The sequence below is a fragment of the Panthera tigris genome, chromosome C1 (genome assembly GCF_018350195.1).
Source record: "Panthera tigris isolate Pti1 chromosome C1, P.tigris_Pti1_mat1.1, whole genome shotgun sequence".
NCBI lineage: Eukaryota > Metazoa > Chordata > Mammalia > Carnivora > Felidae > Panthera > Panthera tigris.
In genome coordinates, this window is record NC_056667.1 from 212,719,377 (window position 1) to 212,741,000 (window position 21,624).

Consider the following 21,624-nt stretch of genomic DNA (forward strand, 5'->3'; position numbering starts at 1 on the left):
GCTTCCCTTCCCTCATGTTCATCTGTTTTGTGTCTTAAAATCCTCATATGAGTGAAGTCATATGATTTTTGTCTTTCTCTGACTGACTAATTTCACTTAGCATAATACCCTCCAGTTCCATCCACATAGTTGCAAATGGCAAGATTTCATTCTTTTTGATTGCCGAGTAATACTCCGTTTATTTATACCACACCTTCTTTATCCATTCATCCATCGATGGACATTTGGGCTCTTTCCATACTTTGGCTATTGTTGATAGTGCTGCTATGAACATTGGGGTGCATGTGTCCCTTTGAAACAGCACACCTGTATCCCTCGGATAAATGCCTAGTAGTGCAATGGCTGGGTCGTAGGGTAGTTCTATTTTTAGTTTTTTGAGGAAGCTCCATCCTGTTTTCCAGAGTGGCTGCACCAGCTTGCATTCCCAACCTATGTTTTATTTCTAATTTGGGCACCACTCAGCTATGTGACCTTGGGACACCCCCTACAGGTATCTCGTTCCACATAAGAACAATAGAGATGATGATGTTTAACTTAACTCTTGTTATTACAAGGATTAGATGCAGTTTTTCAACTATAATAATCAGGACGTGTGTGTCCCTGGGCTATGGACCTGGCGAGTAGGTGCTGTGTCTAAGTCTCTTCTTTATTTTTGATACTACATCTTTAATTGTATTTGTCCATACAGGAGGCAGTCACGTTAATGTTTGCTAGAGGTTTGAGTAAGACAAACAGGTAAAAAATGGTAAAGTAGTGCTATTTCCCTGGAAAAATATTTGGTACCACTAAAGTTGAATATACCTTATTTCACTAATTGGTATATACCAACAGAAATGCAAACATATGTTTCCCAAACTTCATATTCAAGAATGTTCATAGCAGCACAGTTCATAATTGCAAAAAACTAGAAACAACTTAAATCAGCAGCAGAATAATATATATTGCGGTCTGTCCTTACAGTGAGATCATATACAGCAGTGCAAAAGAACAAGCAACTGTTCTTTGCATTAATGTGGATGAATCTTCCATGTGTAGCCATTTGTATCAAAAAGTTGAAAATCGGCAAAACTGGTCTTTAGAGATAAGAATCGGAGATAGTGCTTACCTTGGGAAGGATTGACTGGTGGGACATAAAGACTTTTGAGAGCTCCTGATATTTTCTTTTTTTAAACCTTAGTTATGTGGGGTGCCTGGGTGGCTCAGTTGGTTAAGGATGTGACTTCGGCTCAGGCCATGATCTCGCGGTTGCTGAGTTTGAGCCCCGCGTTGGGCTGAGTGACTACTGTCAGCACAGGGCCAGCTTCAGATTCTCTGTCTCCCTCTCTCTCTGCCCCTCCTGCACACTCGCGCGCACACTCTCTCTCTTTCTCAAAAATAAAAAAATAAAATCTTTTATGTGGATATATTTGCTTTATGGAAACTCTTGAATTGTACATTGGTGATTTACGGACTTTTTGGCAAGAATGTTATATACTTCAGTAATAAGTTTTCACAAAGGGATGGGGAGGGGAGGAGTGAAGTCCACTTAAAAGTTCTTGAATGTGTTTCACCCTTCTCTTGTGAAAATGACACAACTCCCGAAGGCAGAGCTCCACCTACCTTGCACTTGCATGTGGGGTATGTGACATGTCAAAATTACATTATTCTGGCTTTCCTTGGTTCACTGCAGTTATTAATTATGTAGTATTTGACGTCAAAAAGTATATTGCAGTTTTTAGGAATTGTTTTCTGGAAACAAACACCCAGTAACAAAATTTGAACCCCATTGTTACAGAATTTTTAACCTAGAATGGGCCAGTGTGGCTGTAAATTCAGGCAGCTTTACATAACACACACACACACACACACACACACACACACACACACACACACCCACACCCTCCCTCTATCAAATTGGGAATGGTCTCCCCTCCCCCTTGCCTTCCCTCTCCATTCCCTTCCCTCCCCCTCCCCCCTCCCCCTCTTCCTTTCCTTCCCTTCCTTTCCTTCTTCCTTCCCTTCCCTTGCTTCCTGTCTGTATATAGATCAGAATTGGGGCCAAAATTTGAAATCAAGTGTAGGGACTACAAGATGTTTATTCTTTCTTCAGGACTGTGCTTTTCTGTATCTTCAGAATATCTGTCTCAAATCCTCTTTTGGAACAAGGAGTAGCATAGTTATTCAAACTTTATGAGGTTGAAAATTATGACATAATTTTCAGTAAGTAGAAAAGCCAGATTTTTTTCTTCCTGTATTTTCCCTATTTTTACCCTGTCCATTTTTTAAAAGATTATATCTTATTTAAAAATTTTTATAATTATTATTTCTTTTACTTTAGAGAGCGAGAGAGAGAGAGAGCAGGGGAGAGGGGCAGAGGGAGAGAGAGAAACCCAAGCAGGCTTCAGGCTCAGTGAGGAGGCTTTTGTGGGGCTGATTCCCATGACCCTGGGATCATGACAAGCCAAAATCCGGAGTCTGATGCTCAACTGACTGAGCCACCCAGGCACCTCTTAAGATTTTATTTTTGAGTAATCCCTGCATCCAACGTGGGGCTCAAACTTAGAACCCCGAGATCAAGAGTCACACACTCTACCAACTGAGCCAGAAAGGTGCCCTGTCCTGTCCTGTTTTTTATATTTTTCTTATTCCTAGGTACTAATATGAAAAATATATATAGGACTTCACAGTTACAAAGGTGAAGAAGCTGTTAATTTAGAATAAAAATGCAAATAATTAACATAAAGGGACGTAAGATTAGTAAACTATGAAAAATCTTTGATATGAAAAATTCATCTTTGAGCCACATTAGTATACCATTTTTATAACTGTTAAAGTAGTAAAGGTTTTAAAAGGATAGCTGCACTTAGTGTCCATAATGTAAAATGGTGTGGTGATTTGACCCTTTTTTTTTGAGGGGGATAAAGTCGTGTCAGTGGATGAAGTCTGTCTTTTCACTAGTAATTTCACTCTTTTGAGGGTTTTTTTCAGAAGACCTAGTTCAGAAAAGCAGATACTTCTTACTTTATCTATAGTTCACAAAAAATTGATGATAAAGTAAATGTCAAGTGTAGTAGATTATGCAGTAGCAGCAAGGTATACCTAGTGTATATATATATACCCACTTGTATTGTTAGGACAGTGTAGAATCACAGAGAAATATTTGCTATGCATGAAGAGTAGATTATAAAATAGTGGGTGTACTGATTACAGCTATATAAAAATACAAAGTTATGTAAAAGCTAACTACGGATAGAGTTCTGTTTCTCAGATTGAGGGATTACTAGTATTTTTATTTTTAATTTTCTTTTTTTGCAGTGTATCGTCTGTTAGAAAGAATTAGTGACCAGTTTTTGATGAGTTAAACATTTTACCATTCATGCTCTTTGCTTACTTTGGTACATTCATTACTTTTTCAAAGGCTTAGTGTAAAAGTAGGTGAAACATAGTGAGTGAGTGTGTAGCTCATCCATCATGTGATTACTGCTGTATTCCCGAATTATTGCATGGTACCTGGCACATATTGCTTGTGACTGACTGTTTACGTGGGTTGAAGGCCATTTCCCATCATGTATCTATATGTGTCTCTTATCTATCTCTTTTTATGTGTTAGGGATTTCTTTAGGTTTCTTTTTTTGAGTGTAGCTACATTTTTCATCAAGTTATGTCAGCAGATGTGGTACTCTGTAAAATGGGTTGCCCCTCTTCTTCTGAGCAAGAGAACCTGGAAGGCCTTCTAACCCAAGGCAGACATGGGATATCTGTACATGAATTCATAAAACTTGGCACTTAATGTGTAAGAAATATTTGTTGAATGTGTCAGAAGATCAATATTTGAATCCTGTCCATGCTGTTCAAATAGTGGTGTGTAAAAACACTTAAAAATGAGTGTTTTTATTATCTATGGCTGTGTAACAAAATTACCTCAAGACTTAGTGGCAGCAAACATTATCTTAGTTTCTGTGGTTCAGGAAGGAGCAGCATAGCTGGATGGCTTTGACCCGAGTCTTTCATGAGGCTGTAAGGCTGCTATCAAGGTGTTAGCCGGGGCTGCAGTCATCTGAAGGCTTGACTGGGGTTGGATTCTTTTCGAGCGCACTCATGTGGCTGTTGGCAAGCCTCAGTTCTTTGCCGTGTGAGCATGGCAGCTGGATTGCCTCAGAGAGAGCATCCCAGGGGGAATTCACAGTTGCTTGTGACTTAATATTTATTGGCAATGACATCTTATCACTTTGTGCTGTATTCTCTTTGTTGGGAGCAAGTCAGTAAGTGAAGCCCACGCTTCGGGTGAGGGGATTACACAAAAGCCAGAAGGCAGGGCTTGTTGGGGGCTGTCTTCGAGGCTGCCTGCATAAGAAAGCAGATAGTATTCTGCCCAGCAAATTCTTGCACCCTCCCCTTCCCCCTGTTTCCAGGTATTTTATCCTTCAAGAGAATAATAAGCTAGTAACAAGCTAATAGCTGTTTGGGCAGACAGGATATTGAATCTCACTACATATGAAATGGCATATAAGAGAATGACAAAACATTAGAATTCCCTCATTTTCAGATGGAACTGTACAACATTCTTTCACTTTCACTGTGGTTTAGTGAAAAGAATTGAGGTTGTCACTGAAGTATATGTAACTTTAATTGTTACAAATGGAAGATATCAGTGTATGTTCTGGATTTTCAACTAATGTAAGATTTTATATCATCTGTTACGAATTGTGTTAGAACATGTAGGGTGGTGACTAAAGAATTTGCACAGTTTGGATTTGTCTTGTCCTTTGAAAATACGAGTTTTGTTTGCTTGGTGTATACCGGTCTCTCTTTCATCATTAATAGACCCTTAATTTGCATTAGGTTACACATAGCTTAGCTTTGAATTCTTTTCAAAAGCAATTTGTCTGTCTATAATGTAATAGGTGTTAGAGTGAATGAAAAATTTTAGTTCACACTCTCTACCTTTGAGTTTACAGTGTGTTTTAGGATAAAAGACAAGTTGAATTTCACAGATACCCTATTTAGGCAGAATCGCCAGTAGAAGTTAAATTAAATTAAGATATGTCATATAATTGAAAATCTTATATGACTTAAAGTGGTACGTGCTGGGTGAGGTAGGTTGATTCGCTTTTCATTGCATACCCTTTTTTTTTTTAATGCACGTATTATCTGAAAACTAATTGCCCAGTCTGTGAACATTAAACTTTAAGAAATGTATCTAGTAATCTGTGCATATACCTGCAGTTATTTCATTTACACTGCCTGAATGTTGAAATTGACACATTTGCACAAAAGCTTGATTTGGGCAGTCCAGTCTGTTTTCAGAATCCTCAGTGGCCAAGGCACATGGTTACTTATTTTCATTACAGGGAGACCCAATTTTGAGGAAGGTGGACCAACATCAGTGGGAAGAAAGCATGAATTCATACGATCAGAAAGTGAAAATTGGCGCATTTTTAGAGAGGAACAAAATGGAGAAGATGAAGATGGAGGTTGGCGACTAGCTGGATCAAGAAGGGATGGAGAGAGGTGGCGGCCGCACAGTCCTGGTAAGAGATCTGAGTGAGGGCACAGGGACCAAAGTAAGTGAGTATTTAATAAGGAAATGTTTACAGATTAAGCAGGAAAGGTAAGCTGCTAAAGAGGCGCCAGTTACTTTATGTCATTGTATTCAGGCTTATTACTACAAAACATTTTCTTTCTTTCTTTTCTTTAATTTTTTTATGTTTATTTATTTTTAAGAGTGAGAGAGACAGGGCGTGAGCAGGGGAGGGTCAGAGAGAGAGGGAGACACAGAATCGGAAGCAGGCTCCAATCTCTGAGCTGTCAGCACAGAGCCCAACATGGGGCTCGAACTCATGGAACATGAGATCATGACCTGAGCCGGAGTCGGACGCTTAACTGACTGGGCCACCCAGGTGCCCCAACAAAACATTTTCAGCATGAAAGTTCCCCACGTCTATTCATTTGATGAAAATCATCTTTATTTTTCTGGAGCAAATAGTGTTAATGGGAAGCACCTACCCTTAACTGCAAAAATGTAAGAGGGTTTCATTTGGTTTTGTCTAATGCTAAATCTATCTTTTTCAGCATTGCTTTAAAACTTATAAATGTATAATTATATGCTCACTAAGGAATATGTGCTCCTACTAAAATGGGTATTTTTCCTGCGTAATAAAGGATTTATTCTTTCAAATTGTTTTTTGTCCTGAAAATGTGATTTAAGCTTATTTGAAGAATAAACTTTAAACCCAGGTCAAAAACGTAATCACAAGTTCATTCTTTTGTCCTTCTAACTTTAGAAAAAGGAGAGAGAAGAGTAGTGATTAGTGGTTTTGTAAGTTCTTCTGTTTGACTCTTAAGAATGCTTCAAACTGTTCTTCCCTGACATTAGATATGCTGGTAATTGAAGACACTGGTGCTTTGTGTCAAAGTTCATCCCCTACCAAAGTGCTGATTCCATGCCTCATGATAATCAGATGCCACTGTAGTTTGAATCGTGGGGTCATGCAGAACTGAAGCTTACAGAGTGTATATTTGCCTTCTGAATTTCATGTGCATAACATTATTTTAGCTGTCAACCATATGCCAAAGAAGCTTACTTTTCATAGAAGAAATCATAAGTAAACTGGTTGCATTTACATTTTAAAATCAAATTATTAGCAAAGTCACTAGTCTCGGTCTGAGTAAACATTATAACAAACATTCAGAGTGCTTTATGTACTTGTAGATAGGTAGAAACAGAATGAAGTTGATCTTTGGATAGAGTTTTGATGCTTTCATCACAACTCCTCATGGCTGCCTCATGGGTGAGTTTTCTGTCATTAGTAGGCATTGTTTACATCACAGTTAACTAGGCAGTTCTCATCAGTCTGTGTGCTGGGCAACCAAATGTTGTAGTTCTCTTCAAGGCATCACAGCATTTTGTGCTGAGCTTGCCTGTAAGCAAAAGGATTTGTAGACTATGTTCCCAACAAGCATTCAGTGAAAGAATGGACAGGATCTGGACTGAGCGAGAAGAAAAATTCCAGCTGATCAAAAACAAACAAGGTGAATGTTTTGGAAGATCAACAATGTTTGTGAGCCCAAACATCTGATGTTGATTCTTGATAGAATCCCTTTAATAAAGGAGATAAAGTAAAATTTTAGTGTATATTCTACCACTGACCCTTTTCACCCCACACCCCAGCAACTTCGATTTTGGCTATATGTTGTCTTTTTCTTAAGCCTTTCTCCCTGATACATGATTTTCATGTCCAATTTATTTGTCATTAAGTTAACAATTTCCCCAAATTTTATATTGGTATATTTTTGAAAGACAGTTTGGGGTATATAACGATACATGGGGCTGAAAAATCAGTGGAAATAGCATTTTTTAAAAAGGACACTATCTGCTTTTTCAACCAAGCATATTAAAAGTTAAGTCTGATTATATCAGTTGTATAAATTACTGTTAACATTTCTTAGATTATACTTTATTCTTTTATGATTTGATTCAAAGTTTAAATATAATGGTTTTGACTGATTTTTTATATTATAAAAATTGTGGCAGACGTATGTTGGAAAGCCTTCAAAAGCAGTGATCAGTCTTAATAAGCTATAGATGTGCCTTATCTGCTATGTTTGGTTTAAGTAGGGCTCAAAATTGGATACGTATGGAGATGCAACTATTAAGGTAGGGACAGCTAAGCATCCACTCTGGGAAGTGAACTTAAGAAACTCAGTAAGAGGAAAACATGAGCCAGATGCCTAGAAGGATAGATTCCTATCATGGTGCATACTTAACAGACGGTTTAGAAATGATAGTAGTAGAGAGAGTTCTCAGGAATTCAGCACTGGATCATGAATACTTCTTTTGAGTAATGATTCTAGGTTTGCATATAAGCAAACTGGATATAAACCTCCTTAGTTTTCGTAGAAGGCAATAGTTGTTGTAAGTAAAGGAGTGTGGGAATAATGTTTCTTATCTTTTTTGTGAGTGACTTACAAGTAGCTACATCTATTGGGCTGATGTTTGCCTTCTTATTTTCAGTTTGAATTTTAGACTGCTGGTTTTAGCAAATTGAGCCTCAGTAGTAAGAACATTTGACTTTGGCTCATTTCTTTTCTGTATCTCCCACAGAGAAAGCATTCAAAAAGATAGAAAATTTTAATAGGTTAAAACTTGTCTCTCTTTTGAAGGCTTTCTTAGACTCAGTTTTGTCAGATATTAACAAGATTTCCCCTGTGTGTGTGTGTGTGTGTGTGTGTGTGTTTAATACGTTAACTGACATCTTTTATTCTTAGGAAGTCTTTTTCTGTTGGAAAGTAGATGTAATAAACAGTATGCTAGGGTGGATTTAGGAATGTCCCTGGGGGTATTATACAGAAATAAAAACTCCCTGGGGAGAGTTAAGAGTTGAGAATAAAGGAAAAGGAAAGTAAGCATGCTGTTGTGGAAAAAGCAGTATTGGATGCAGAATTCGATTCTAGTTCTGCTTTGCCGTTATGCAAGTTACTTCTGTCAGAATTTTTGTTTCTTAAACTATAAAATTAGGATAGTGGGCTATATAAAATCTTTGACATCTGTCAATGCTGTAATTCCATGACTTTTTGTTGGGAATCAGAATTCCAACTGGAATCTTGTCACTAGCAAGTTGGCATGATGAGTTTGATATTAGGAATTGACACAGGGGGTTGGTCGTATCCATAAAGAATGGTATTTTCATGAGAAGAAGGAAAAGGTGTAAGACCTGCCAAAGGGAAGGCAGGAACTTCAGTTATGGTCACATGGTCAGTGTTACAGATCTGGGCTAGGAGTGTGCCCTGTGAATGGCTAACTGAAGTTTCGGTCACATAGCCAAAGCTTATCCAAAATGTATACTTTGAGTAAAGTGTCCTTTAAAAGTAATTTGTTTCAAATTTATCTTTCAAAACTGTAGAGTATGTTGTGTGGCTCAGTACTTATTGAAGATAACCACTATTGTCACTTAGTGGTATCGTTTGTATGCTAAGCTCTTCACTTGATTTAATTTGCCTAATTTTCTCTTTAGTTGATTGATCCATTTGATTTCACAGTTAATCATAGTTTTCTCCTTTATTTCCTATTCATGATTTTCTTTTTCAAATACTGTCATGAAAGTTTTCTAAGGTCTGTATCCTCCTCATCCCAGATGGCCCTCGTTCTGCAGGCTGGCGTGAACACATGGAACGACGGCGAAGGTTTGAGTTTGATTTTCGAGATCGGGATGATGAACGGGGTTACCGAAGGGTGCGCTCTGGCAGTGGAAGCATGGACGATGACCGGGACAGCTTGCCCGAATGGTGCCTAGAGGATGCTGAAGAAGAGATGGGCACATTTGACTCCTCCGGAGCGTTCCTCTCTCTGAAGGTAGGAAATCTGTTTTAAATGTCATGACACACACCGACCTTCCACCAGAGCCAAATGTACTGTTGACCTTCGGCTTTATTTTCTTGACACAGAAGGTCCAGAAAGAGCCGATTCCAGAAGAGCAGGAGATGGACTTCCGGCCTGTAGAGGAAGGGGGGGAGTGCTCCGATTCTGAGAGCAGCCATAACGAAGAAGCCAAAGAACCTGATAAGACAAATAGGAAAGAGGGAGAGAAGACAGATAGAGTAGGAGTTGGTAAGGCTCATTTTTGTCTTGTACCTTCTTCTTTTCATCAGATCAAAAGCTTCCTAAGGTGCTAATTTAAGATTACTTTATGTTACAGAAGCTAGTGAGGAAACATCCCAGACCTCATCATCATCTGCTAGACCAGGTACTCCTTCAGACCATCAGCCTCAGGAAGCACCACAGTTTGAGAGGAAAGAGGAACCCCAGACTGAGCAAACAGAAAAAGCTGAGGAGGAGAGTCAGACGGAAAATAGCCTGCCAACCAAAGTGCCCAGCAGAGGGGATGGTATGTATTTATGAGAGTAGATAAGCTAAAACAGGATTCTGCCCAGGCCAGTGATCATGATAAGATGGGTTTCCGTTTATGCCTCCTGGAGCTGCTTCTAGTGGTGAATTACTGAAACACATTATTTCACTAGTAAACTTAGTCAAACTCTGCTTCCCATGTACGTGTCCTTCCCAAAATTCACCGAAACAGAGAGGAAACGAAGGTAGAGCTCGGGAATCTCACTTTCTACAAGGTTATGACATGGTCACCTTGGTTATCAGCGGAGCAGACAGGGTTTCGGATCCTCCACAGTAATTAGATTCTCACATCAGACAGCTGCCTTCCCAGTGGCTGCAGGATGTATGTCCAGAAGGCACACTAAAATGCTGTTGTTTCAAAAGAGGCCAAAAAGAATATGGATGAAGCTGTGGAGCTCCTACCACCTTTGCTAGTGAATAAGCTTAAAACGTATCTCCTTCTCCAGTATTACTGTTTTGATTTTACTTTGCCTCATATGCCTTAGTGGGTAGTATTAATGTTTACTTCCATGTTTCTTCTGGTACACACTTAAAATTGACATTGTGATTCCTGATGTTGAAGGGTTAATGGATTGAGTCTCCATAAAAAGTCACAACTTTAACGTGGCCTGTGAGACCTTGCACAACGTGGCATCCGCCTGCCTCTGTACAGTTTGAGTGCCACTTCTGTCTCCTTCCTCTGTTCCCCAGCCTCACAGCCTGTTAGGTCCTCACGTGTGCCGTAGCACGTGCTGTTCTCTGTGCCTGAAACTCTCTCCCATCCGAAGTTCCCAAGCCACGTTAGGTATCTTCTCTAGTTTCTTAAACAATTGACACTGTTCCTCACATAGCAACACAGTATTAGAAAGACCTGTTTATTATTTTTTTTACTCAGTAGACTAATATTTTGAGGGCTTAAGCCAAAGATTTCTCTTCAGAGTTAAATGTCTAGGACAAAGCTTAGTGAGTGAATTCAGCGAGTATTTGAATCTCTATTAGGCACTGTGCGACTTGTCCATTTTGAGACCTGTTTGATACGTAGTAGTCATTTTTCAGTTACGATGTGCCCCCAAATTACTTGTGGTTCTTTCTCTTGAATGTACATTCCTGGGACCTTACTCTAGGAGATCCTAGGATGGAGTCCGGATGTGTGTATTTTGAGAAAGCTTCATAGATGTGCATTAAAGATGAAAACTCTAGATTGATAATCTGTGAGGGAGATAAAGGATATGTGTATCAGGCATCTAGGGCTAAATTCCCATTTTTAGAGGGTAGGTAAAGAGTAGCCAGAGAAAAATCTTCAGAGACAAGAGTGGACTAGAGTGAAGAGAAAGGAAGGAATGGAGAAGGTTTTAGTTTAGGCTTGGGTAGATAATGTCAGAGGCTACTGAGGTCGGAAGATGAGGACTAGGTACAGCCATTGGATTTGGGGACTTTGAGTCACTGCTTCTCTTTGGGAGAGAAGCTGTGTTGGAGGGGTGGAAGTGGAAGTCACAGTGTAGCAGGTGTGGGTGGCAGTGCATAGACTGTTCTTTTAAGGAGTTTGGCAAAGAAAGGAAAGACTGAGAGGAATGGGAATGTGGAGAAGCTATCTGTAATTGAACCAATAAGGTTCCAAAGCGGAAGCTGCAATTGTATCTAATTACTTTCATCCCCCTTTTTATTTTAAGAGCCTGCATCCTGAGAGGTTAGAAACAGGACCCAAAACAGAACCTCTTTTGTAGTCTCTTTTCTTATTGAGAAGACCGTCTGCACTGTACATGTAGACTCCCAAGAGCTCTTTGTTATCCTAAAAACTAATGTATTGCATTACATTTATTATCACCTGAAATAGGTTCTTATTTAAGAGAAATGCAGATACGTTTAATCAAAGTTTTGATAGTGAGATACGACATTTTTTGAGGAGATTTGCAGTCCTTTGTTAACAGTCTGCTATTTGGAGACACGTTATAAAGATAACATTGGTCTGATTCTGTTTGTTTTCAAGAGGTAGATGTGTCACTGTTGGGCAGATGCTGTAGTGACACAGGCAGGCACTGTAGGAGGACCTTTTAATCCTTATATTTTGTCATTCTGTAGAGTTAACTGCTGTCATCGTAGGGAGAAATACTACACTTCTCCGTAAGAAGTTGCTGCAGTGAGGGGTGCCTGGTTGGCTCAGTCGGTTAAGCATCCAACTCTTGATTCTGGCTCAGGTCATGATCTCAGGGCTCCTGACCTGTGTTGGGCTCTGTGAGGACAGTGCGGAGCCTGCTTGGGATTCTCATTTTCTCTCTCTGCCCCTACTTAGCTCATACATGCACGCATGCGCACACACCCACACTCACCCCCCCCCCCCACACCCTGTCTCTCTCTCAAATTTAAAAAAAAAAAAAAAAAAAAAAAGCTGCAGTGTTTGATACATTCACCTTTCTGTTGAGCCCATTTAGTGAGTGGCCCAACTTGATGGAGAGCTAGTTATTCTTCATGAGAACCTCCATAGTTTAAAGGTTTTTCATGTTTCTGTGTTTTTTTCCCCTCTAGAAACGGTTTCTGATGTCCAGCAGTCCCTGTCCCAGATTCCTTCAGATGCAGCCTCTCCCCTTCTCATACTTCCACCCCCTGTTCCCAGTCCTCGTCCTGCCCTGCGGCCAGTTGAAACGCCGGTCGTAGGTGCTCCTGGTATGGGCAGTGTGTCCACAGAACCAGATGATGAAGAGGGCCTCAAACATTTGGAGCAGGTAAAAATCATGTAATTCTTTTTTTCTCCTCTCAAAGCACCATAAAAATTGAAAAGCATTAAACAGATAATTCAGAAATGGAACTTTTGTGCATTAGATTTTATGTACTGGAAAAGTTGTTTTAAATCTAGTATTTATTTGTATGAGTAATTGTCTTTCAAATCATTTCATGCTTTTAAGTTTCTGCTATGTAGTAGTCATTATGTCAGGTTATTTTTTCTCTTCTGAGGTTGCCCTTGGCTGTTTGCTTTTCTTTTTTCTTTTTGGAAATTAATGGAATGCCAAAAATGGCAAATACAAGCAGCTGTGGATGGGCACAGCGTCTTCTGTATTTTTTACCTAAAGTGTAACTGGGAATAGTTAAACTCTCAGGATATTAACATCGTATTCACATCTCTAGATTTCCCTGAGATTAAGTATACCTTTGTTGGATGTAAATGGTGACTTGCTTTCTACAGAAGAATCTGTTTCCTTTGCTCTGGGGTGGTGGTTGGTGGCAGGAAATGCTTGAAGAAAGAAAGAAAGTGGGCAGTGTGTTAGTAAAACTTGTAAAACTTTTGTAATTGTATTAATTGAGCCTTTGTTGTATTAACACCCATGTTTTTACAGGTTTAGATTATACGTTTCAGAATTGACCAATGGCTTACTGGTTTTAAAAGTAATCTTATTAATGTGTTGATTAGAAGAAGCCTGGGCTTTGATCCTTACCAGTTTGTGTTTTAATTTCAGTTTGCTTTGCTTAATAATTTTGAGACTCTGAGCAAGATTTGACCTCTCTGAGCCTTAGTTTCCCCCTCTATAAAGTGGGGATAGTACATATTTTCATGATATTGATGGAAGAATTAAATGGTTGCCTGCTGTGTTTCTTGCACAGTACTACCTTTTGCAGATCAAGTCGTTCAAAAAAGGTAGGCATTTTTATTAAGTGTACTAGTATTAATTTGGGATCATTTGTTTCCTCAATCCATTTTTTTTTGTTTTTCTGTTAGCAAGCTGAGAAGATGGTGGCTTATCTCCAAGATAGCGCACTAGATGATGAGAGATTGGCATCAAAACTGCAAGAGCACAGAGCTAAGGGAGTCTCAATTCCATTGATGCACGAAGCAATGCAGAAGTGGTATTACAAAGATCCTCAGGGAGAAATTCAAGGTAGCTCGTTCCATTCTACTTGAAGCCATTATCTCCTATAAGATGGTCATTATTTAATGTTAATTTGCATAATAGTGGAAAAAGTCAATTTTTACAGTTTTTCTTTGTGTGTGTGTGTGTGTGTGTGTGTGTGTGTGTGTGTGTGTGTGTGTGTATACATACATACACACACACTTACTTACTTACTTACTTACTTATTTAAAGGTTCCTTCCATAATACTTTGCAATTTCAGTGGTGGGGGGAGGGAGGTCCAGTGAAAATCATTTGAATACAAGGCGGAATGTGATAGTAAATATAACAGGGATGCAGACAAAATGCTTAGGACGCCCTTAGTTCTGGCTTCCCAGCGGGTTAATTGGGCAGGTAAGAGTTACCTTCTCTGCACTTCAGTTTACCTCCCATTAAAGGTGATGGCAATCATAGAAGACCTTACCTGAATGTTTTGCTCAAGTGGAATTGATATCATAAATGGTAAAGAACTATCTGAGAAAGGATAGTACCATATTAAAAGCTAATCCCTTAAAAAAGATTTGTATGGTGGGTAAGTTAGAATGGGTAGAGAATGTTGTAAAAGAAATTTGTTGATTCATTTCCGCTTTTGAATTCTTTGTTTATAACCTGAAATTGATTGACTAATATTAGTGTCAGTTTCATGATACTCTTTTACCAAGTACACCCTGTGATCTCTTTGTGACATACTAACTCCCTTTCCACTCTGAGTCCCCTTACCCTCTATTGTCCTGCATAACATCTATTACTGCCTGGTTCTGATTTGTTCATGACCTGTTCACACCCCCATAGAATGGAAGGTGCTTGGGAGCAGGACATGTGTGTGTATGTTTTGTTTTGTTTTGTTTTGTTTTGTTTTGTTTTTCTTTGTTTTTTTGTAAAGCAATCAAAAGTGTTTATTTGATATTTTAAGGCTTACAAATGGAGAGACAAAATGTGCTTCCAAATTCAGGGCTGTGTGTTTTAATTAAAGCATATATGGAACGGTGCCTCGGTGGCTCAGTCAGTGGAGCATCTGACTCTTGATTTTGGCTCAAGTCATGATCCCATGGTTGTGTGATTGAACCCCACATCAGGCTTTGCACTGAGCATGGAGTCTGCTTAAGAGTCTCTCTTCCTCTCTCTTTCCCTGTCTCTCTCAAATAAAATTAAAAAATAAAATATAGATGTGTGCCTTAATTAAATATACTTGAGATAATTGCAACTTTACATGCAGTTGTAACAAATACTACAGAGATTTTATGTACTCTTTACCCAATTGCCGTGAGTGGTAATCCATGCAAAACTGTAGTACCATATCCAGCCAATGTATTGACTTTGATACAGTTAAGATTTAGAACATTTTTTTTCTTTTTTTTTAATGTTTATTTTTCAGAGAGTGAGAGAGAGAGAGAGAGAGAGAGAGAGAGAGAGAGAGAGAGAGCGAGAGAGAGAGCATGCACACGTGCAAGCAGGAGAGAGGCGGGGAGGGGAGGGGACAGGCAGAGGATTCGAAGCGGGCTCTGTGCTGACAGCAGACAGCCCAATGTGGGGCCTGAACCCATGAACCTCTAGATCATGACCCTGAGCCAGAGTCGGACGCCTAACTGAGCCACCCAGGTGCCCCAAGATTCAGAACATTTTCGTTTCCTATTGCCCTTGGGTGCCCACATGCATTTCCTTTCCACCTGTTCCTGCTCCTTAACACTTGGCAGCCACTAATCTTTTCCCAATTTCTATATTTTGTCATTTCAAGAATTTTGCAGAAATGGAATCCATTTGCATCAAATGGAAAAAAAATTGTTTTCACTCAGCACAATTCTCTGGAGATTCATACAGGTTGTTGCATGTATCAGTAGATTTCTTCTTTTTATTTACTGAGTAGTACATCCATGATACAGATGTATCGTTGTTTAACCGTTTATCCATGAAGGGCATCTGGGTTGTTGCAGTTTCTGGCTATTATAATAAAGCTGTTAAACATTTATGGATAGGCTTTTGTGTTAATACAACTCTTCATTCCTCTGAGACATAAATGTCCAGGAGTGCAATTGCTAGATTGTATGGTGATGACATGTTTAGTTTTTTTAAGCAACTGCCAAGTTGTTTTGTGGAGGAGCTGTACTATTTTTGTATTTCTGCCAGCAATCTGTGAGTGATTCATTTTCTCCACATCCTTGACAGTATTTGATGTTGCTATTTTTTACCTTAACCATTTGGGCTTGTTATAGTGGTATCTCATTCTAGTTTTTGGCTTGCATTTCCTTAACAGCTAAAGATGTTGGACGTCTTTTAATGTGTTTATTGGTGTTTATCCTCTTTAGTAAACGATCTCTTCATGTTTTTTACTTGTTTTCTCATTATTTGCTTTTTTAACCTTTGAGTTTTGAGGCTTCCTTATATATTCTAGATAATAGCCCTTTGTTAGGTATGTGGTTTGCAGATATTTTCTCCCAGTCTGAATCTTTTTATCCTCTTAACAGAGTCTTTCACAGATCAAAAGTTTTAGATTTTGATGAAGTCCAGTTGATTAGTTTTTTCCTTTAATGGATTGTGTTTTTGGTATTAAGTCAGAAATAGAAGAACTCTTTGCCTAGCTTCAGATCCCAAAATTTCCTTTCCAGAATAATTTAGGTTTTTTTCATTTAAGTCTGTGATCTATTTTGAGTTAATTTTTGTATAACGTATGGGAATTAGGTCAAAGTTTATTTTTTTGCTGATGGATGTCCAGTTGCTCTGGAACCTTTTGTTGAAAAGCCATTTTTCCTCTTTTGAATTGCTTTTGTACCTTTCTCAAAATTCAGTTGGGCATATTTATGTTGGTCTGTTTCTGTGTTCTTCTATTCCACGGATCCATGTGTCTGTCTCGCCACTAATATCACAGTCTTGATTACTGTAGCTATATAATATGTTTTGAAATTGAGTAGATGGATTTCTTCCAGTTTTTTTTTTTCTCCTGGTTTATTTTTTAGCAAAGTAGTTTTTAGTTTTTCTAGTTCCCTTTGCCTTTCCATATAAATTTCAGAATAGTCTTGTCTATATTTACCATATAAATGTGTTCAGAAATCTATGTTTATATATCTTGCTGAGATTTTAATAGGAACAGTGTTAAACCTCTGTATTGTTTTGAAGACTTGACATCTTTTTCATGTTGACTCTTCCAGTCTATGAACTTGTGTCATTTTCAGCATAGATTCTGTACATGTTCTATTAGATTTGTACCTACTTGATTTTTTTTTTGAGTGATTGTAAGTTTTATTATATTATATTTCAGTGTCTTTGTGTTCATTCCTACTATATAGAATTGGATTTTGGATTTTTGTCATTAGTCTGTGACCTGCCGAGCTCATTTCTTAGTTTTAGGAGTTTTTGTTGTTGTTGTTTGGGTAGGTTCCATAGGATTTTCTTTGTAGACATTGTTATCTGCAAACAGGGATCATTTTAATTTTTCATTTCCAATCTATGCCTTTTATTTCCTTTTGTTGCCTTATTGTATTTTCCAACACTGTGTTGAATATGATGGGTGAGAGCAGACATATTTGCCTTATTTTTCCTATGTTCCTATCTTAGGGGAACACTTAGTCTTTAATAATTAAGTATGATGTTAGCTGCTTGGTTTTCTTTTTTTTTTTTTTTTAATTTTTTTTAACATTTATTTATTATTATTGAAAGACAGAGAGACACAGAGCATGAGCAGGGGAGGGGTAGAGAGAAGGGGAGAACAGAATCTGAACAGAATCTGAAGTAGGCTCTAGGTTCGAGCTGTCAGCACAGAGCCCGATGCGGGGCTCGAACTCACAAACTACGAGATCATGACCTGAGCCGAAGTCGGTCGCCTAGCTGAGCCACCCAGGTGCCCCAACTGCTTGGTTTTTATAGATGTTTTTTATTTATTTATTTTTAAGTAATTTCTACACCACCATGGGGCTCAAATGCATGACCCTGAGATCAAGAGCAGCAGGCTCCTCTCACTGGCTCAGCACCCTTATCGATGCTCTTTATGAAGTTGAGGAAGTACCTTATTGTTTGAGAGTTTTTATCATGATTGGGTATTGGATTTTGTCAAATCCTTTTTGTGCATTTGTTTCTATGGTCCTGTGATTTTCCTTCTTTAGTAAGTTTAAGATGGTGGATTAAATTGAGTGCATTTTGAATATTGAACCAGCTTTGCATCCTTGGAGTAAACCCCATTTGGTCATGGTGTGTAATTCTTTTTATATATTGCTGCATCCTATTTGGTAATGTTTAGTTAAGGATTTTTGTGTCTCTGTTCATGAGACATGTTGTTCTGTAGTTTGTTTTTTGTTTTTTTGTTTTTTTGTTTTTTTGTTTTTTTTTTGGTGTTCTCATTGTCTGCTTTTAGTATCAGGGTAATAATATCAGCTTCATAAAATGAGCTGGGAGTTACTCCCTTTTCTATTTTCTGGAAGATTGTTTAGAATTGGTGTTAATTCATCTTTAAATGTTTTGGAGAATTCTCCAGTGAAACCACCTGGGTACCTGTTTTTAGGGAATTTTATTTATTTTTTTTCTAAAATAGGCTCCATGCCCAACATATGGTGCTTGAACTCAGGACATCGAGATTGAGAGTCTCTTGCTCTACCGACTGAGCCAGCCAGATGCCCTGTTTTTTGGGAATTTTAAAATTACAAATTCAGTATCCCGAATAGTTACAGAGCTATTTAAATTACTGATTTAGTAAGGGTCGATTTTTGGTGGTTTGTGTTTTTTGACGAATTGGTCCATTTCATCTAAGATGTCAAATCTGTGTGTGTAGAATTGTTTAGAATATTCTCTTACTATCTTTTTGATGTTTGCAGGTACTGTAGTGATAGGCCGTGATTTATTCCTGATGTTCGTAATTTGTTCATTTCTCTTTTTCTCATTGTCAGTCTTGCTAGAGATTTAATTTTACCGATCTTTTCAAAGAATTAACTTTGTTTCATTGATTTTTTTCCCCCCACTTTTTTGTTTTCAATTGCATTGAGTTCTACTCTTTACTATTTCCTTCCTTTCCTTAGGGTTTATTTTGCTTTTCTTTTTCTAGGTTCTTGAGGTGGATGCTTATATTATTGATTTGAGACTTTCTTTTCCAATGTAAGCTATAATAAAAACTGTAAATTTCTCTTTCAGCCCTTCTTTAACTGTGTACCACAAATTTTGATACAAGTATTTTTATTTCTGTTCAGTTCAGTGTATTTTTTTTTTTTGTGATTCCTGTTGAGACCTCCACTTCAGATATATATGTTTTTTTTTTTTTTAATTTTTTTAACGTTTATTTATTTTTGAGACAGAGAGAGACAGAGCACGAACGGGGGAGGGGCAGAGAGAGAGGGAGACGCAGAATCGGAAGCAGGCTCCAGGCTCTGAACCATCAGCCCAGAGCCTGACGCGGGGCTCGAACTCACGGACTGTGAGATCGTGACCTGGCTGAAGTCGGACGCTTAACCGACTGCGCCACCCAGGCGCCCCTATATTTATTTATTTTTAAGTAATCTCTACAACCCCGAGATCAGGAGTTGTATGCTCCTCCAACTGAGCCAACCAGCTGCCCTAAGAGACCTCCACTTTTACTCATGGATTATTTGGAAGTGTGTTATGTGGTTTCCAAGGGTTTGGAGATTTCCCTGTTATCTGACTGTTAATGATTTCTAGCTTTATTTTCTTGTGGTTGAAACACATCATATATAATTTCAGCTTTTAAAATTTTATTGAGATTTATTTATGGCTCGGAATATAGTTTGTTTTGCTGTATGTTCTGTGGGTTCTTGAAAGAATGTATACTTTGTTGTCTTGGAGTGTTCTGTAAATATCAGTTGGACCTTATTGATGGTGTTGTTGAGTTCTATAATCTTGTTGGTTTTCTGTCTAGTTCTGTCAGTTGTTGAGAGAGTGGTGTTGAAGCCTTCAGCTGTTACTGGAGATTTCTCTGTCTTTTCAGTTTTATTAGATTTTGCTTCACATATTTTGCAGGTTTGTTCAGTGCGTACGCTTTTACCGTTGCTGTGTCTTCCTGGTGGATTGACCCTTTATTAATATGTAATATCCTTCTCTGTCTCTGGTAATTTTCTTTGTTCTGAAGTCTACATTATCAAATACTAATATAGCCACTCTAGCTTTTTTAAAATTTGATTAATGCTTGCATGATATACCTTTTCCTATCCTTTTATTTTCAACCTGCCTATATTGTTATATTTGAAATGACTTTCTTGTAGATAGCATATACTTGGGTCATGTTTTCAGATGTATATATTGGGTCATGTTTTTTGTTGTTTCTTTGTTCCAAATCTGGAATATATGAAGTAAAATGAAAAGTCAGGGAATTCACCTCCATGTGGTTCCTCAGGCACCAAGGCCAGTCTGCCTTCTCTCTACTGTTCAGAGTGTTCTTTTGTTTCCTTTGTATATATAATGTTAGGGTTTTTAGTTGTATTTAGCAGGAAGAACAGGGAAAAGTAGATCTACTCCATCTTCCCGGAAGTGGACATTATAGGCTTTTGTTTTATTTAACTGTTGTATTCTCATTACCTAGACTCATGTAATTGGTATTCAGTAAATATTTGTGAATGAATGAATGAATGAATGGTTATTGATCAGTGTGAATCTGTTAATTTTATGTGTAAAATATTTGATTTTTAATTGTAAAACATGTAGAGAATGTTACTCTCCCTCCACCCTAAGCCAGATTTAGTCATACCTACGTAAATAATTTATCTTAATGTTTTTTAATGCTCGGTTATTTTTGAGTGGCAGGGAGGGGCAGAGAGACAGACAGAGATTGAGACACAGAATCCAAAGTAGGCTCCAAGCTCTGAGCTGTCAGCACAGAGCCTGACGCAGGGCTTGAACTCAGAAACTGCAAGATCATGACCTGAGCCAAAGTCAGACACTTAACAGACTAAGCCACCAGTCCGCCTCATAATTTGATTTAATTTGATTATTTATACTTTGCCTAACCTTTAATAATCTGGCAGAAAGTGAAATTTAGAAAAAAGCATATTTAGCCCTACGTGTTTATATTCTTTATACATAAGTGATACAAAGTCTAACCAACACATTTTTCAGTTTTATTATACTTTTCTGACAAATGAATTTGTAGAGTTGAGTGAGATGGAGACAGTTATGCTCCTTAAAGTAATTAAAACCCCACAGACAATTTGGGATATATAGACATAAGTTTTATTTCAAAATCATTTCTGTTGTATTTTATTAGTTAGAAGCCTGTTTACCACTTTTGGAGATAAATTGAATTAAAATATTGTATCAAGTATTTAACAGGTGTTACCTGAAACAAGTTGTACCTCTGGATGAGGATCAGACTTAGGAAATATTTTTTTCCTCTTCAGTCTTCAAGGATTTTTATTGCCCTTCTGTTTAAATGGTGCTGTTCTAGGTCCCTTCAATAATCAGGAGATGGCGGAATGGTTTCAGGCGGGCTATTTTACCATGTCTTTATTGGTGAAGAGAGCGTGTGATGAAAGCTTCCAACCTCTTGGTGATATCATGAAAATGTGGGGAAGGGTTCCCTTCTCTCCCGGTCCAGCTCCCCCTCCTCATATGGTAAGTACCGTATAGGTCACTCAGAACACATGCTAGATGCAGAAACGCTTGCTTCTCTTTGTAAGCACAACCTAGATATTGTGTCTAATGAGGAAGAAACTGTAGTTCTTTGAAAGCAATTGAAATGGCAGTGGGCAGTCTGATTGGAAACTGCATACCTATCCATAATGATCTTTTCAAAACTCAAGTACCTGTGTCCTCCTCCCTCCCCCCGCCCCCGGTCTCCAAATTCTAAAGAAACAAAATCCTTCGGTAGCTTTCCAGCAGGTGTAGAATAAAAAACGTCTTATCCTGACTTGCCTACCAGCTACTACATGTTCTGGCTCCTTACTTTTCTAAGCTCA

At 38.3% G+C, this 21,624-nt stretch overlaps 1 protein-coding gene across 12 annotated transcripts in view; it reads left to right on the forward strand.

The window, feature by feature from the left end:
• The window catches only part of GIGYF2 (GRB10 interacting GYF protein 2), a 146,385-nt gene that overhangs the window by 84,835 nt on the left and 39,926 nt on the right, over nt 1-21,624 (forward strand). For 8 of the 12 annotated variants that reach the window (XR_006220995.1, XM_042995656.1, XM_007082973.3 and 5 more), the window contains 7 exons: nt 5,331-5,510; nt 9,114-9,331; nt 9,424-9,586; nt 9,675-9,863; nt 12,386-12,582; nt 13,572-13,731; nt 21,114-21,280. Coding sequence is in view for 11 of the 12 variants with exons in the window: in XM_042995656.1 (XP_042851590.1) it covers nt 5,331-5,510; nt 9,114-9,331; nt 9,424-9,586; nt 9,675-9,863; nt 12,386-12,582; nt 13,572-13,731; nt 21,114-21,280 (1,274 nt within the window). In the remaining variant the exon portion in view is untranslated. Of the gene's footprint in view, nt 1-5,330; nt 5,511-6,154; nt 7,012-9,082; nt 9,332-9,423; nt 9,587-9,674; nt 9,864-12,385; nt 12,583-13,571; nt 13,732-21,113; nt 21,281-21,624 lie in introns of those variants that run through there. The other 4 variants (XM_042995657.1, XM_042995660.1, XM_007082976.3 and 1 more) reach the window with 4 other exon arrangements.